Genomic DNA, 16,108 nt, shown 5'->3' on the forward strand with positions numbered 1-16,108 from the left:
CTGGCGAATTAGAACTAGAATAAGAAATAATAAGATTTTAAACCTACCGGTAAATCTTTTTCTCGTAGTCCGTAGAGGATGCTGGGACTCCGTAAGGACCATGGGGATAGACGGGCTCCGCAGGAGACATGGGCACTTTAAGAAAGACTTTGACTCTGGGTGTGCACTGGCTCATCCCTCTATGCCCCTCCTCCAGACCTCAGTTAGAGAAACTGTGCCCAGAGGAGATGGACAGTACGAGGAAAGGATTTTTGTTAATCCAAGGGCAAGATTCATACCAGCCACACCAATCACACGTGTAACTTGTGATATACTACCCAGTTAACAGTATGAAAAACAACCTAGCATCAGTCCAAGACGGATGAAACTATAACATAACCCTTATGTAAGCAATAACTATATACAAGTCTTGCAGAAGTAGTCCGCACTTGGGACGGGCGCCCAGCATCCTCTATGGACTACGAGAAAAAGATTTACCGGTAGGTTTTGTCTTGCTGTATAGAACTAGGGTGTGTGAGATTGCTCAATACATTCTGCGCTCACTGTTGCCCAGAACAGGCTTACACTTTAATGCAGCAAAACAAACAACACTTTTATGTCTCAATAGTAAATAATTTATTAGTTCTTATAGTATTTTCGTCAGGTATTAATACATAATCATAAATATAGGTATAATATCAAGAAACTACATCAATATCTTACCGAATATTGTAGCATCACTTGAGCACTCTGGATCGGGGAATCTCAGGACGATCGTCTCAAGGGGAAATTCGGTATTCACACGCAGCACGTCTGCTAGCGTCTCAGGTGGATTCCGAAATTCCGCTAACATTCCCCGTCCTTTATACAAAACTAAAAACACAATCTATCCATATGTGGGTACATTCCGGGGGTTCTGAAACATCTTATCTAACTGAAAATGACAACATGAGTCCTTGTCTATAACAAATTGAAAATAACAACACAAGTCCTTGTCTATAACAAACTGAAAATAACAACACGAGTCCTTGTCTATTCTAAGAATCCTTCTTCTAGCATGAGACAAACACTCTTACTATTCTCTTGTCATTATGTGGCATAGTTACTGCGGCACAAAATGGAAGTCAGTCAGAAAACCCCACTCTCACCCTTTCATATCACACTCGTATCACAAACGGCCCTTGACTGATTCCAATTATAACGCATAACTTGCCATTACAACCTTTTGTCGTTTACAACATATGCGGTAAAATACCACACAGTTCCAAATAGATAAAATTATTATTATACACAGTATGAGAACAGGATGTATCAGAAAATTTAGCATATTGGATGCAGACGGAGAATATCCAGTAAACAAGTCCCACCAATGATGAGAAGTTGCATCCTGGACATCAGAACCAATTTTCTGTAATTTATCAGCAATTATTGTTGTTGTCACTTGATGAGTTACAATAGATTGATTTAGATATTTGATATGATCTTCAATAACTTTGGATTGTTTCATAATTGTATGTAGTTTATCTAACTTCAAATCCCATTGGGGAATACTTAAATTTTGTGGACTCCAATATTTTGTAACATGTTCTTCACGGTCAGCATACAATATAAATGTCTCATTTTCCCAGGTTAAGGAACTAACATTACTAATACATCCGGAAAATGGAACTACCATTCCAGGTATGGCTGGTGTATCAGTTACCAAACATACTTCTTGTGGGGCTACCTCCATCATCATTGTATATGACAAAGGTAAAACTATCCATTTACATAAATTTACTCCATTCTCTAATAAGCAAGGTTCATAAACTGCAGATTGTACTCTACATATCTTGCCTTGTAAAGTGGGTGTACAAATACTCAAATCATGAGTTCTATTATTCTCATCTATATATTCTCCTTTCATAGTGGGGAACCAATACCATTCTCCACCAGATGGTCCTAACAACAAAGGCATTACAATATATTTACACATTTGAATAACTTTGGTTACATTATACATAGTTAAAATACCTTGGCATATGGTGTCATTACAAATCATTTTAGCAGCTTCCAAGTGTATCCAAGCGTCCCTGGACACACTTGTATTAAAAATTGTTCTCCATACTTGTTCATTTCCGGTCATTAGCATAGTTTGCATAACGCCTTTTTGTTGTTGCTCATACATAGTCTGTAGTGTACAGACGGTCCAATTTATAAATTTAGTAATGTTGGTATCAAATCCAACAGCAAAATCATTACTAGCATTAATTAGCTGGTTCATTAAAGTATCTATTCCAGCCGATATTTTTGCTGGCCTCAAAAATAGTAGGCATCCATTTTGCTTGTAATGTAAGTCCGTCATTTAATTTACTACCGGCGCTATGCATCCTATTGGCTAATGTTTCAATATCTATCCCATTTAATACTCCTGTTAGAGTCCCATATCCTCCCAACAATGTATCATACCAGGCACGTCGTTGCCGGGATATACATTGTCTATTATTGGGAGGGAACACAACTTGTGTGACTAACACAGTCTTTTGAGCTTGTGTACCTACATTTTCACATGTAGATGGTAATCTTTTAACATGTCCAATATCGATTCGTGATGCATTGATATCAATAAACATTAAATCTTGTGCCCACCACGTTCGATTTTTTATTTCAGTAGCATTATGACATACCAAAATTAAAACGTCTTTTACAGCTAACCGAAATGTGGTTGCTCCTTGTTTAGAACAATTCTTATATTCTTTATTCTTCTCTTCTTTAGGGAGAAATCGGAACCTATAAGGTTTGGAGCAGCAACTTATATTTACTGCAGCATTAATTGTGATATTGCCTTCTGACTGATGTAAGGCAAATGTAGGTCGATATCTGTTTCTTTGTGGATCAGGCGGTCCAGCCCACATCGTTCCTGGAATTGTTATATTTACTATATTAGTACAGCGCTGATTGGCCTGACAAGTGAAATTATCTTGGGTTCTTGGTATGGTGGCATTGTTCCATCCCGACCGTACAGTATGTAACTCTCGTTTCTCTATCTTCAATCCAGGTGTCCATGTACTAGAGGGGACGACCAATAATACAATTCCAAGGATTCCAAGACTGAGCCTCACGACAATCTATAAGGTACAAAATCAGTGTAAGTTACTCTCGCAAATAACATTTTTCTTGAGGTACATATTCCCATTTCTCTTGTCCTGGTTTCATTATTAAGAGTACTCTGTCTTTTCCCACAGCTATAACCTCAGCCGGTTCAGGCGGCCCTTGAGGCTTCTGTACCCAGACTTTAGCTCCTACATTCACAGTGTTAGATGAAACAAAACCTTTGTCTCCTCGAACAGTAAGTTCGGTTGGAGCTTCTCCCAATTGGATAGGCTCTATCAAAATGGGTATTATTAACAATTGTGCCACTCGGTCCCCTTCACAGATTACGCAGGGGTCTGGGCTCAAATTCATCACAACTATTTTAATTTCTCCTTGATAGTCGGGGTCAATTACTCCTCCTATCACTATTATTCTGTTCTTGGCCATACTAGAACGGGTTGACAACTGTCCATAATGATTAGAAGGCATTTTGCAACCTATCCCAGTAGGTATAACCTTAATCCCATAAGGAACAATAACATCAGGGTTTATAGCATACATGTCCAACCCTGCCGACATGGGCGTAGCTCTGTACGGTTCTATCGCCTTTTCGTGAATTTTCCAATAAATAAGGCTTTCTACTTTATGTGCTGCCTTGATTGATAAATTGGGGGTCAACATCCTCATCAGAGGAGTTGTGGATTCTGTCAATGGTCGGTTATTTATTATCTGTAAAGCTTCTGAGATATTATCTCTCCATTGCCCAAACTTATCAGATCCATTAACTTTTTTCAGAGTGGATTTTAATAATCCATTAATTCTTTCTATTAACCCTGCCGCTTTCGGGTAATAAGGTATGTGGTACAACCACTCAATATTATGCTCAAGAGCATAATTTTTTACTTGTTGTCCTGTAAAATGGCTACCATTGTCTGTTTGAATCTGTAAGGGCATACCATAATATTGTACTATAATCTCAAGTGTCCTAATAGTACTCCATTGTGTAGCAGTCTTACAGGGGAAAGCTACCATTAATCCTGAGTATGTATCTACTGCTGTACATGCAAATTTACACCCTCAACTTTCTGGCAGGGGTCCAATAAAGTCCATCTGCCAGATTTGTCCAGGTAACTTACCTCTTCCAATATGACCCATTACAGTATGGGGCACTTCCCTCTTTTGGGAGTGTTGACACAAGGGACACCGTAAAATCACAGATTTCACAATGTCCAATGTGAGGGGAATACCCCTTTCTTGCACCCACCTGTAAGTTGCCTTTTCTCCCAGATGTCCACTCTTTTGGTGTGCCCAAAGGGCTGTACCCTGTAACCATGATTCCAATTCCTTCGTATCTCCTGCCACTGGCTCCTGAGATGACTTAGCAATGGCGGCTTGTGCATCTGCTTGTGAATTAAACAAACGTTCAAGTGAGTCTACTGGTACATGTGCATCAACATGGAATACAGTTACTTTTGTTTGTTTAGTGATAACGTCAATGTCCTCCCAGACTTCCTTTCCCCATAACTCTTTCCCATGAATTTTCCAATCATGTTTCTTCCAGCTCATCATCCATGTGGCTAATCCATTGGCTACTGACCATGAATCAGTATAAATATTACATTCACCTCCAATTTCCTGTCTAAGGGCCAAATATACTGCAAATAATTCGGCATATTGGCTACTCTTTCCTTCCCCTTCTATTTCTAATGTCTTAGACATGCGGGGATTAAACGCAACTGATCTCCACTTCCTTCTTCCCGCAACATAATGTGCAGATCCATCTGTAAACCATGTGTGACATTGAGATTTGTTGCTTAACTCAGAATAAGGTTTACCCCATTTTACTGGTGATTCTTCTAGCTGTTCTTTAGGAGAAGCTGTACTCACTCCATCTACTGGAATATCTGCAATTTTTTCATGTAAGGATGCCACACCTCCCTCTCCCTGTTTTGCCCTTTCTGAAATATACCATTTCCATTTTATAATACTCTGTTCTTGGGCATGGCCTATCCTATTTGACTTTGGATTAGACATTATCCATTGCATAATTGGTATGCGTGGTCTCATCAATACAGAGTGTCCTATTGTTAACTGTTCAGTATCCACTAATGCCCAATAGCAAGCTAGTAACTGTTGCTCCAAAGGAGTGTACTTCTCTCCTGCATCGGGTAATTTTCTGTTCCAAAATCCTAGTGGCACTCTCTTGCCACTTTGCTTTTGCCACAGTGACCAAGTAGCATATTGTTCTTGTGCTGATACATGTAATTCTACCTCTCCATCTTCCATGGGCCACAAATCTACTGCTTGTTGAATTGCTTGCTTGGCATCTTCAAATGCCTGTTGCTGTTCCTCCCCCCAAGTAAATGCATATTTCTTGCGTGTCACCTTTTGCAAGGGGGAAAGTAACTGTCCTAAATGAGGAATATGATGCCTCCAAAAGCCAAACAGCCCAATATAAGATTGGGTTTCTTGTTTGTTTTTGGGGGTAGGGAAATCTAGGATCTTCTGCCTGGCTTTAGGGAGGATTTCCCTATGTCCTTTATTCCACTGTATCCCCAAAAACTTCACCGCTTGTGCAGGTCCCTGCACCTTGGCGGGATTAATCTCCCACCCTTTATTTTTCATGTGTTTTATTAACAAGTCTAATTGTTCTTTGACCTGTTCTTCAGTATTTCCTTGAATCATTATATCATCGATATAATGTGATATCTGCATATTAGCTGGTAACTTGAATTCATCTAAATGTTCCCCTACTACTCTCTGGCAGATTGTGGGACTGTGTATCCATCCCTGCGGTAATCGGCAAAAAGTGTACTGCCTACCCATCCAAGAGAAGGCAAACTGGTCTTGTGCCCTCTCTTCTATAGGTATTGTAAAGAACGCATTGGCCAGATCTAGTACAACATACCAGGTCCCTGGATGCACCTGTATTTGTTCTATAATAGTTATTGTGTCCGGTACCGCGGCTGTCAATGGGGGTGTATATTTATTCAGTTCTCTATAATCCACAGTCATGCGCCAGGAGCCATCGCTCTTTTTCACTGGCCATATCGGATTATTCCAAGCAGTAGTGGTATATCGTACCACCCCTGTATCCATTAATTCTTTAATGGTTTCGCTTATTTCTTGATGGTCCCCAGGTATCCGATATTGTTTCATTGCAATTAATTTAGTTGCAGGTGGGACATGTACTGGGGGCATTTTTACTTTTCCCACCACAATAGGTCTGGCCTGAATACAATTACTTCTGACTCCAAAACTAAATTTTCCTGTATCTAAATAAAGGGTCAGTCCTTTTAAAACATCAATGCCTATAATATATTCTCTAATGGGTACTGTTAGTACTCGGCATTTCTTAATAGGTAAATTTCCTATTTTTAGAGGTATTTCCACCTGTACCCCTTCAGTTACTCGACCCCCCAACCGTGCAATTTTAATTCGGGGTCCTTTAAATCTATTGGGATTTCCATATATTAGGGTAGCCTCCGCCCCTGTGTCAATTAACGCGGGGACCTCTTGTACATTGCCCCGTGACCAATGGATTCCTAATTTGACATAAGGTCTCTCATCATGACGAATCCATACAGGGGCTTGGCTGGCTACCTATGCATCACCCTCTGAATCTTCCTGTTCCTCGGGAGGAGCAGTAGGCTTTTAAACGTGTTGCTACTTTAGCGGCAATATCCTCCCAGGGATATAATTTTTCAAACATCTCCCAGTCAGGCAATTTTCCTCCCTTAATTGCTTTTCTTGATCCCTAAATTCTTTTACCTTTTTCTCACTGGTATTCCCTGCAAAAGCAATTTTCTTGCCTGACAAAATTTTTTGCTTATACAATTTCCATAAATAGGGAGTATCTTTCCCATCTATGGTTTCTTTATCTATTCCTGCTTTCAAAAGAGCTTGGAACATTTCCCGTCTGGATACTCTATTATCTGCATTGCCGGTTTGTCTGTATCCCTGTTCTCCACTCCCTCCTCTAGTGTTTGACTCTGCTCTATCCCTATTCCATTCTCCCATGTCCTGTAATTCCCGCATCTTATCGATTACATCTTCCCATCTTTGATCTGTCATAGAAATTAATAATGTCAGAACCACTGGCTTATATGCAGGGGGAGCTGTCTTCACGAGCCTAGCCCGAGCTGCTACTGAAACCCTTCCTTGTAAATATTCAGCTGCTTCTTCTAAAAGCACAGCGGCTTTCATAGCCTCTTCCTTACATCGTTGAACACACTCTCTGAGGGTTGTCCATGGTTTGTCAGAGGTAGGTATCTCATCAGTGTACCGGGAATTTACCCCGTATGCAACCACTGTTAAGAGATTAGTTTGTACTTGAGCATTACCCTCTCTGGCGAACCATAACTGTGCGTCCCTCATAATTGTCCTATCTTTGGATAGAGTTCCAAATTTTGCAACATCTTGTCTATCTACATCCACCCCTCCAGCGCCATCCTCTACCAAACGGACCAGCCAGGTAAGGACGCCTTCCCCGGGGCGTTGTGAAAATTTGGTCAATAGTTCCATAACTTCATTTTGAGTGAAATCTTTTAGTATCATTTTCTCTTTGAGGACTGCCTGCCCTCCACCTTCTGCAACCTTAGTTAATTGCCTGCGCGAGACAGGACAAGCATTTGCCCCAGTAGGGTCAATGACAGGATTGGGAGGATCCCATCCCCCCTTGTCCTCTTCCTCCTCCTCACTACTACTATCCTATACATCACCATCCCATGTATCGGGATCCCATTGAAGATCGGCAGAAGCAATAATTGCTCGTACTTTTCAGGGGGTGTTTACCCTTCCCTTTCTTTTTTTATATTTGTTCTGGGCTACTTTAACAGCAGCCTTCTCGGCAACAATCTGATATTTCTGGGCTTTTTCTGATAACATCTGATTGCTGCACTGTAACAATCCTATCTTTCCTTGTTGTTCAATTACTGTTTGTTCTATATCTAAATAACGTGATTGTAACTGCTCATATCTTTGGTGCATTTTACGGTATGCTGATACTAGTATCCAGCACCGTCTTCCCAGTGCCATTACATCACCTGCCTTGGCAGGGACCCCCTCGAGTACCTGTACAACATCGAGGGGTTCTGCATTCTTGAGTCTACCTGTTAGGCGCCGGGGTCCGCTCGGCCGTGCGGCCCGGCGCCTAGCAACCAGGGACGCCGGGCGCGTTCAGCCGCTGGCTCCCTGGCAACGCTGAGACGCCGGGCGCACGGAGCCGCCTCTGGCCTTAGCAACGGGGACGCCACGTGCAGCCGCGTTCCCCGTTGCTGGGTCTATCCTCATTGCCCTGATTATGTGCTGGCCGTGCAGCATGCAAGCTGCACGGCATTTCTTTTGATTGTCCTGTCTGGATCTTGATTGGAGGATGCCTGAATAAAGGCATCCTCAGGACTTCCTACAGACGCCGGTGATAGTTTCCTGTTTGCCTTGTCTGCTGCAGAGAGTTCCCAGTCCCGGTCTATTCGGTTGTTCCTGTCCTCAAGAGATCCTGTACTCGGAAGTTACCATCTGTTCCTGGAGTCTGACCGAGCACCTTTAACATCTGGTGGTGTTCGTGAGTCGCGGCACAGCCGTGTGTTGCGGCTTGTCCGCTACTGTTTATTATTTTGTTTATATTGTGTTCTGGAGTTTTGCGGAGGATTCCGCTTCCACAGATCCACTCTGGTGTCCAGCGGTGCCGGATAGGAGTGTCGGATCAGTGGATCTTTGGTTGTCCTTTTCCCTGGCGGCTAGTCCGCACATACCTTTTGGTTTAGTTAGTCAGCTTGTAACCCCTGGCCGTGTTGCTTAGTCAGAGGGCCCCTTGTTATCACCCTGTCTCGGACTTCCCCTTGTCTCCCATTAAGACCTGCGGGGGCATCGGGGTTGGGCAGACATAATCCGCCCTTCGAACGCGGCTGCCATGGGCTCAAGCAACCATAGTCTCGCAGGGGATTGCTGATAACACGGGCGAGACAACGGAGTTAGGGCGCCAGGGGTTACTAGGCCTTCCAGCTCCCACAACCAGCTTATTTTCCTGAACTCAGATCCCTGTCATAAGATCTCCTCCGGTCTGGAGTTCAGGAATCATAACATTATCACCGGCCCGACAAAAGAAAAAATTTGAACAAGAGTTAATTTTTTCACTTATTCAGTTGGGAGAATTTTGTCGGCCTCATGAATCCCACCGGGGTTGGTCCAAATCCTGGCCAGTTTCTAGTTAGTCAGATTCAGGAACTTACTCAGATGGTTCAGGATCTGTCCCTCCGGGTGAGCTCACAGGAAGATCTGTTACGGACCTCCCCGAGGGTCGTCCCTGAACCAAAAATGCATCTGCCTGACCGTTTTTCGGGGGATAGAAAGCAGTTTTTTAATTTTAAAGAATCTTGCAAACTGTATTTTCGTTTAAGACCAGTTACCTCAGGTACAGAGGCTCAGCGGGTTGGGATTATTATTTCTCTGCTTCAGGGGGATCCTCAGACCTGGGCTTTTGGTTTAAAGACAGACGATCCGGCCTTATCGTCTGTAGACGCCTTTTTAAAATCTTTAGGGCTATTGTATGACGACCCTGATAGAGAGGCATCCGCAGAAAGTCAGTTGCGTACTCTTAGACAGGGTAGGAATCCCGCAGAGAATTATTGTACGGAGTTTCGCCGTTGGTCGAACGACTGTGGCTGGAATGACCCAGCCCTGCGCAGTCAGTTTCGCCTCGGCTTATCTGAATCTATAAAAGACAGTCTCCTCCAGTATCCCGCTCCTGCGACCCTCGATAACCTCATGGAGCTCTCTATTAAGATAGATCGTCGGCTCAGAGAGCGGAGGGCTGAAAAAGGGGCATCTGTCGGGTCCTCTTCCTGGGTTCCTTCCATTCCTGTAGACATAGAGGAGCCTATGCAGATAGGTCTCTCCAAATTGTCTCCGGAAGAAAGAACCAGGAGGCAAAATTCTGGTCTGTGTTTATACTGCGGAGGTAAGGGACATTTTGCCCGTAGTTGTCCAAACAAGTCGGGAAACTTCCTGACCAAGTGAATTGTGAGGGGGTTCAATTTGGTCTGCAGCTCATCTCCTCAAATAATTCACTGTTGGTTCCTGTTAAAGTTTCCTATGGCAGCCTCTGTTCCTCGGTCTCTGCTTTTGTGGACAGTGGAGCTGCAGGAAACTTTATGGATTTAACATGGGCCAAGGCCTTAGGTATTCCTCAGCTAACCTTGAATAGGTGTATCACCATGCATGGTTTAGACGGGAGTCCCTTGTCCAATGGGGTTATTTCTCTATGTACACCTCCAGTTTTGCTCTCGGTGGGAGCTTTGCATTCTGAAAAGATTGAGTTTTTCCTTACCCATTGTCCAGCAGTTCCTGTGGTTCTGGGTCACCCTTGGCTGGCCTTTCATAATCCCATCATAGATTGGCAGTCCGGGGAGATCCTACAATGGGGTACCATCTGTGATAAAGAATGTATTACGCTTCCTATCCGAGTAGCTGCCGCCGGTTCCGCACATATTCCTGGGGAATACCAGGATTTTGTTGATGTGTTTTCCAAGGGCAATGCAGATATTTTGCCTCCCCATAGGCCTTATGATTGTACCATTGAGTTAATTCCTGGTGCCACGTTGCCTAAAGGAAGGTTATATGCATTATCTGGTCCTGAGACTGTGGCCATGAATGAGTATGTGAAAGAAAGCCTTGGGAAAGGGTTTATCAGGCCATCTAAATCCCCTTTAAGTGCAGGGTTCTTCTTCGTAGAGAAGAAGGACGGTTCACTCAGACCCTGCATTGACTTTAGAGCTCTGAATAAAATCTCAGTAAAGAATACTAACCCTCTGCCGCTGATCTCTGTCATCTTTGATCAGCTACGTTCGGCTGTTATTTTCTCTAAGATTGATCTGAGAGGAGCATATAACCTCATCAGAATCAAGTCAGGGGATGAGTGGAAAACGGCATTTAGTACTCAGTCAGGCCACTATGAGTATCTGGTCATGCCATTCGGCCTATCTAATGCTCCGGCAGTTTTCCAGGATCTCATTAATGATGTGCTCCGTGAGTTTCTGGGAAGATTCGTCGTGGTCTATTTAGACGATATTTTGATATATTCTGAATCCGTGGAACAGCATGTTACCCAGGTGCGTCAGGTGCTAAAGAAATTACGTGAAAATCACTTATATGCCAAACTGGAGAAGTGTGAATTTCATGTCACAGAAGTATCCTTTTTAGGGTACATTATTTCCCCTCGGGGATTCCGAATGGAACCAAAAAAGCTCCAGGCCATCCTTAGTTGGGCGCAACCCACCAATTTAAAAGCAATTCAGCGCTTTTTAGGGTTTGCAAACTACTATAGAAGATTTATTCACTCTTTCTCTGACCTAGTAGCTCCTATTGTGGCACTTACTAAGAAGGGAGCAGATCCTACCAATTGGTCATGTGAAGCTGAGTTATCTTTTCAGGCCTTAAAACAAGCCTTTGTCTCAGCCCCTGTCCTTAGACATCCCAACCCAGAATTACCTTTCATTGTTGAGGTTGATGCCTCGGAGGTTGGAGTAGGGGCTATCCTGTCTCAGAAGGATCCAGATTCCCTTGAATTACATCCTTGTGCCTTTATGTCCAGGAAATTCTCATCTGCAGAATCCAACTACGACGTTGGTAACCGGGAATTGCTGGCTATTAAATGGGCTTTCGAGGAGTGGAGACATTGGCTTGAAGGAGCGACCCATACCATTTCAGTTTTGACTGATCACAAAAATCTTCAATACATTGAATCGGCTAAACGACTGAATGCCCGACAGGCTCGTTGGGCTTTATTTTTTACTCGTTTCAAATTCATTATCACCTTCAGACCAGGTTCCAAGAATACCAAGGCAGATGCCCTGTCACGCAGTTTCCTTCCGGTTCAAGACAACAGTCCTGTTACTCCCATACTTCCGTCTTCAGTCATTCAGGCAGGTCTCACACAGGATGTATTTTCCCAATTAAAGCTGCTTCAACATCAAGCTCCTGGAAATACTCCTGCTGGTCGTCTTTTTGTCCCTGAATTTTTGAGAGCAACTGTTTTGGCAGAGTTTCATGATAGCAAAGTTGCCGGGCATCCTGGAATCGCCAAGACTTTGGAATTGGTATCCCGCTCAGTATGGTGGCCTGGTCTTTCCAAAGACATTAAAGAGTTTGTTTTTTCGTGTCAGGTCTGTGCACAGCATAAAATTCCTCGTTCTTTGCCTATTGGTCAACTTATGCCCTTGAATGTTCCCCTTAGGCCATGGTCGCATATCTCCGTGGATTTTGTGGTGGACCTCCCTCTGTCAGCAGGATGCCGAGTCATATGGGTAGTGGTGGACCGTTTCAGCAAAATGGCCCATTTCATTGCTCTTCCCCGATTGCCATCTGCCCAGGGATTGGCAGTCCTGTTCCTCCGTCATGTTTTCAGACTCCATGGGTTACCCACCGATATTGTTTCTGACAGGGGTCCACAATTCATTGCGCAATTTTGGAAATCTTTTTGTGCTTCGTTAAAGATGAAATTATCATTAACCTCCGGCTATCATCCACAATCCAATGGACAGACTGAGCGAGTTAACCAATCTCTAAAACAATATTTGCGTTTGTACTCGGCCAAACTCCAAAATGACTGGTCTGAGTTTCTTCCATTGGCGGAGTTTGCTTATAATAATGCCTGTCATTCCTCCACCAATGTGTCTCCATTTTTTGCAGTTTTTGGTTTCCACCCCAGAGCTAATTCATTTTTTCAACATTCCTCTGTCTCCTCTCTGGCCCTGACCTCTCATCTTAAACTTATTTGGAAAAAAGTGCACCTGGCTCTCAGAAAAGCAGCCTTCCGGGAAAAGAAATTTTCTGACAGGCTCCGGCGGCCGTGCACTTTTAAAGTAGGAGACAGGGTGTGGTTGTCGACTCGCAACATCAAACTTCGACAAACTTCAGCCAGATTGGGTCCTAGATTTATTGGACCATTTCTCATTATCAAAAAAGTCAATCCAGTTGCTTTCCGGTTACGTTTACCAAAAACTTTACGGATCGGAAATACCTTCCATTGCTCATTGCTTAAACCATATGTTTCGTCCAGCAGATTTCCTCGTAAAAAATCTCAGGGGAGATCACCAGTTAATGTACAGGGTCAGCAAGAGTTCTTGGTTGAGAAGGTTCTCGATTCCAAGTTGTCCCGGGGTCGGCTTTATTTTTTGGTGCATTGGAGAGGTTATGGGCCAGAGGAAAGGTCGTGGGTCCTGGATGAAGACCTTCATGCCCCGAGGCTGAAAAGGGCATTTTTTCATGAATTTCCTCGGAAACCTGGCTTTGGGGGTTCCTTGACCCCTCCTCAAGGGGGGGGTACTGTTAGGCGCCGGGGTCCGCTCGGCCGTGCGGCCCGGCGCCTAGCAACCAGGGACGCCGGGCGCGTTCAGCCGCCGGCTCCCTGGCAACGCTGAGACGCCGGGCGCACGGAGCCGCCTCTGGCCTTAGCAACGGGGACGCCACGTGCAGCCGCGTTCCCCGTTGCTGGGTCTATCCTCATTGCCCTGATTATGTGCTGGCCGTGCAGCATGCAAGCTGCACGGCATTTCTTTTGATTGTCCTGTCTGGATCTTGATTGGAGGATGCCTGAATAAAGGCATCCTCAGGACTTCCTACAGACGCCGGTGATAGTTTCCTGTTTGCCTTGTCTGCTGCAGAGAGTTCCCAGTCCCGGTCTATTCGGTTGTTCCTGTCCTCAAGAGATCCTGTACTCGGAAGTTACCATCTGTTCCTGGAGTCTGACCGAGCACCTTTAACATCTGGTGGTGTTCGTGAGTCGCGGCACAGCCGTGTGTTGCGGCTTGTCTGCTACTGTTTATTATTTTGTTTATATTGTGTTCTGGAGTTTTGCGGAGGATTCCGCTTCCACAGATCCACTCTGGTGTCCAGCGGTGCCGGATAGGAGTGTCGGATCAGTGGATCTTTGGTTGTCCTTTTCCCTGGCGGCTAGTCCGCACATACCTTTTGGTTTAGTTAGTCAGCTTGTAACCCCTGGCCGTGTTGCTTAGTCAGAGGGCCCCTTGTTATCACCCTGTCTCGGACTTCCCCTTGTCTCCCATTAAGACCTGCGGGGGCATCGGGGTTGGGCAGACATAATCCGCCCTTCGAACGCGGCTGCCATGGGCTCAAGCAACCATAGTCTCGCAGGGGATTGCTGATAACACGGGCGAGACAACGGAGTTAGGGCGCCAGGGGTTACTAGGCCTTCCAGCTCCCACAACCAGCTTATTTTCCTGAACTCAGATCCCTGTCATAAGATCTCCTCCGGTCAGGAGTTCAGGAATCATAACACTACCATCCCATGATTCTGCTAATCCTGACGTTAACAATTCCTGTGCTATAATATTGTAGGGACTTTCAGTCCACCCTGGGACGGTGATTTGCTCCGCTCCAGCCTTTTTTCCCTTACGAAACATCCTTACCGTGCTATGTTGTTATATATCGGCGAAAACTTGGCAACCTGCCAATTGACAAAACTTTGCACAGAGGTAAGTCTGGCCAGGACCCACCACTGTACAAAAGCGTTTTACACTATCAGTATCCTACACCAAGATATAAGAAAACATAGATCCTGCCGACTACGCCAAAAATGTCTTGCTGTATAGAACTAGGGTGTGTGAGATTGCTCAATACATTCTGCGCTCACTGTTGCCCAGAACAGGCTTACACTTTAATGCAGCAAAACAAACAACACTTTTATGTCTCAATAGTAAATAATTTATTAGTTCTTATAGTATTTTCGTCAGGTATTAATACATAATCATAAATATAGGTATAATATCAAGAAACTACATCAATATCTTACCGAATATTGTAGCATCACTTGAGCACTCTGGATCGGGGAATCTCAGGACGATCGTTTTAAGGGGAAATTCGGTATTCACACGCAGCACGTCTGCTAGCGTCTCAGGTGGATTCCGAAATTCCCCTAACATTCCCCGTCCTTTTTACAAAACTAAAAACACAATCTATCCATATGTGGGTACATTCCGGGGGTTCTGAAACATCTTATCTAACTGAAAATGACAACATGAGTCCTTGTCTATAACAAACTGAAAATAACAACACGAGTCCTTGTCTATAACAAACTGAAAATAACAACACGAATCCTTGTCTATTCTAAGAATCCTTCTTCTAGCATGAGACAAACACCCTTGCTATTCTCTTGTCATTATGTGGCATAGTTACTGCGGCACAAAATGGAAGTCAGTCAGAAAACCCCACTCTCACCCTTTCATATCACACTCGTATCACAGGTTTAAAATCTTATTTTCTCTAATGTCCTAGAGGATGCTGGGACTCCGTAAGGACCATGGGGAGTATACCAAAGCTCCCAAACGGGCGGGAGAGTGCGGATGACTCTGCAGCACCGATTATGCAAACAGGAGGTCCTCCTCAGCCAGGGTATCAAACTTATAGAACTTTGCAAAGGTGTTTGACCCCGACCAAGTAGCAGCTCGGCACAGCTGTAGTGCCGAGACCCCTCGGGCAGCCGCCCAAGAAGAGCCCACCTTCCTAGTGGAATGGGCCTTAACCAATTTTGGTAACGGCAATCCTGCCGTAGAATGTGCCTGCTGAATCGTGTTACAGATCCAGCGAGCAATAGTCTGCTTTGAAGCAGGGCCGCCAACTTTGTTGGCTGCATACAGGACAAACAGTGCTTCTGTTTTTCTGATCCTAGCTGTTCTGGCCATGTAAATTTTCAGAGCCCTGACCACATCAAGGGACTCGGAATCCTCCAAGTCACGTGTAGCCACAGGCACGACAATAGGTTGGTTCATATGAAAGGATGAGACCACCTTAGGCAGGAATTGAGGACGGGTCCGGAATTCCGCTCTATCCATATGGAAAACCAGATAGGGGCTTTTATGTGATAAAGCCGCCAATTCCGAAACTCGCCTAGCCGAAGCCAAGGCTAACAACATGACCACCTTCCAGGTGAGATATTTCAACTCCACTGTCTTAAGTGGTTCAAACCAATGTGACATAAGGAAACTTAACACCACGTTAAGGTCCCAAGGTACAAAAGGAGGCTGAATATGCAGTACAGGCC

At 44.3% G+C, this 16,108-nt stretch overlaps 1 protein-coding gene across 1 annotated transcript; it reads right to left on the reverse strand.

Moving 5' to 3' along the window:
• Nucleotides 1–499: 499 nt before the first annotated feature.
• LOC134913127 (uncharacterized) lies at nt 500–14,977 on the reverse strand. Its single transcript, XM_063919959.1, has 3 exons — nt 14,861–14,977; nt 4,316–4,451; nt 500–3,086 (listed from the first exon to the last, which is right to left on the reverse strand). Exons 2-3 carry the CDS (start codon nt 4,382–4,384, stop codon nt 2,226–2,228), a joined length of 930 nt encoding a protein of 309 aa, XP_063776029.1. The 5' UTR covers nt 4,385–4,451; nt 14,861–14,977; the 3' UTR covers nt 500–2,225.
• Between the last annotated feature and the right edge of the window lie 1,131 nt (nt 14,978–16,108).

The sequence above is a fragment of the Pseudophryne corroboree genome, chromosome 1, assembly GCF_028390025.1.
Source record: "Pseudophryne corroboree isolate aPseCor3 chromosome 1, aPseCor3.hap2, whole genome shotgun sequence".
NCBI classification, from domain to species: Eukaryota; Metazoa; Chordata; class Amphibia; order Anura; family Myobatrachidae; genus Pseudophryne; species Pseudophryne corroboree.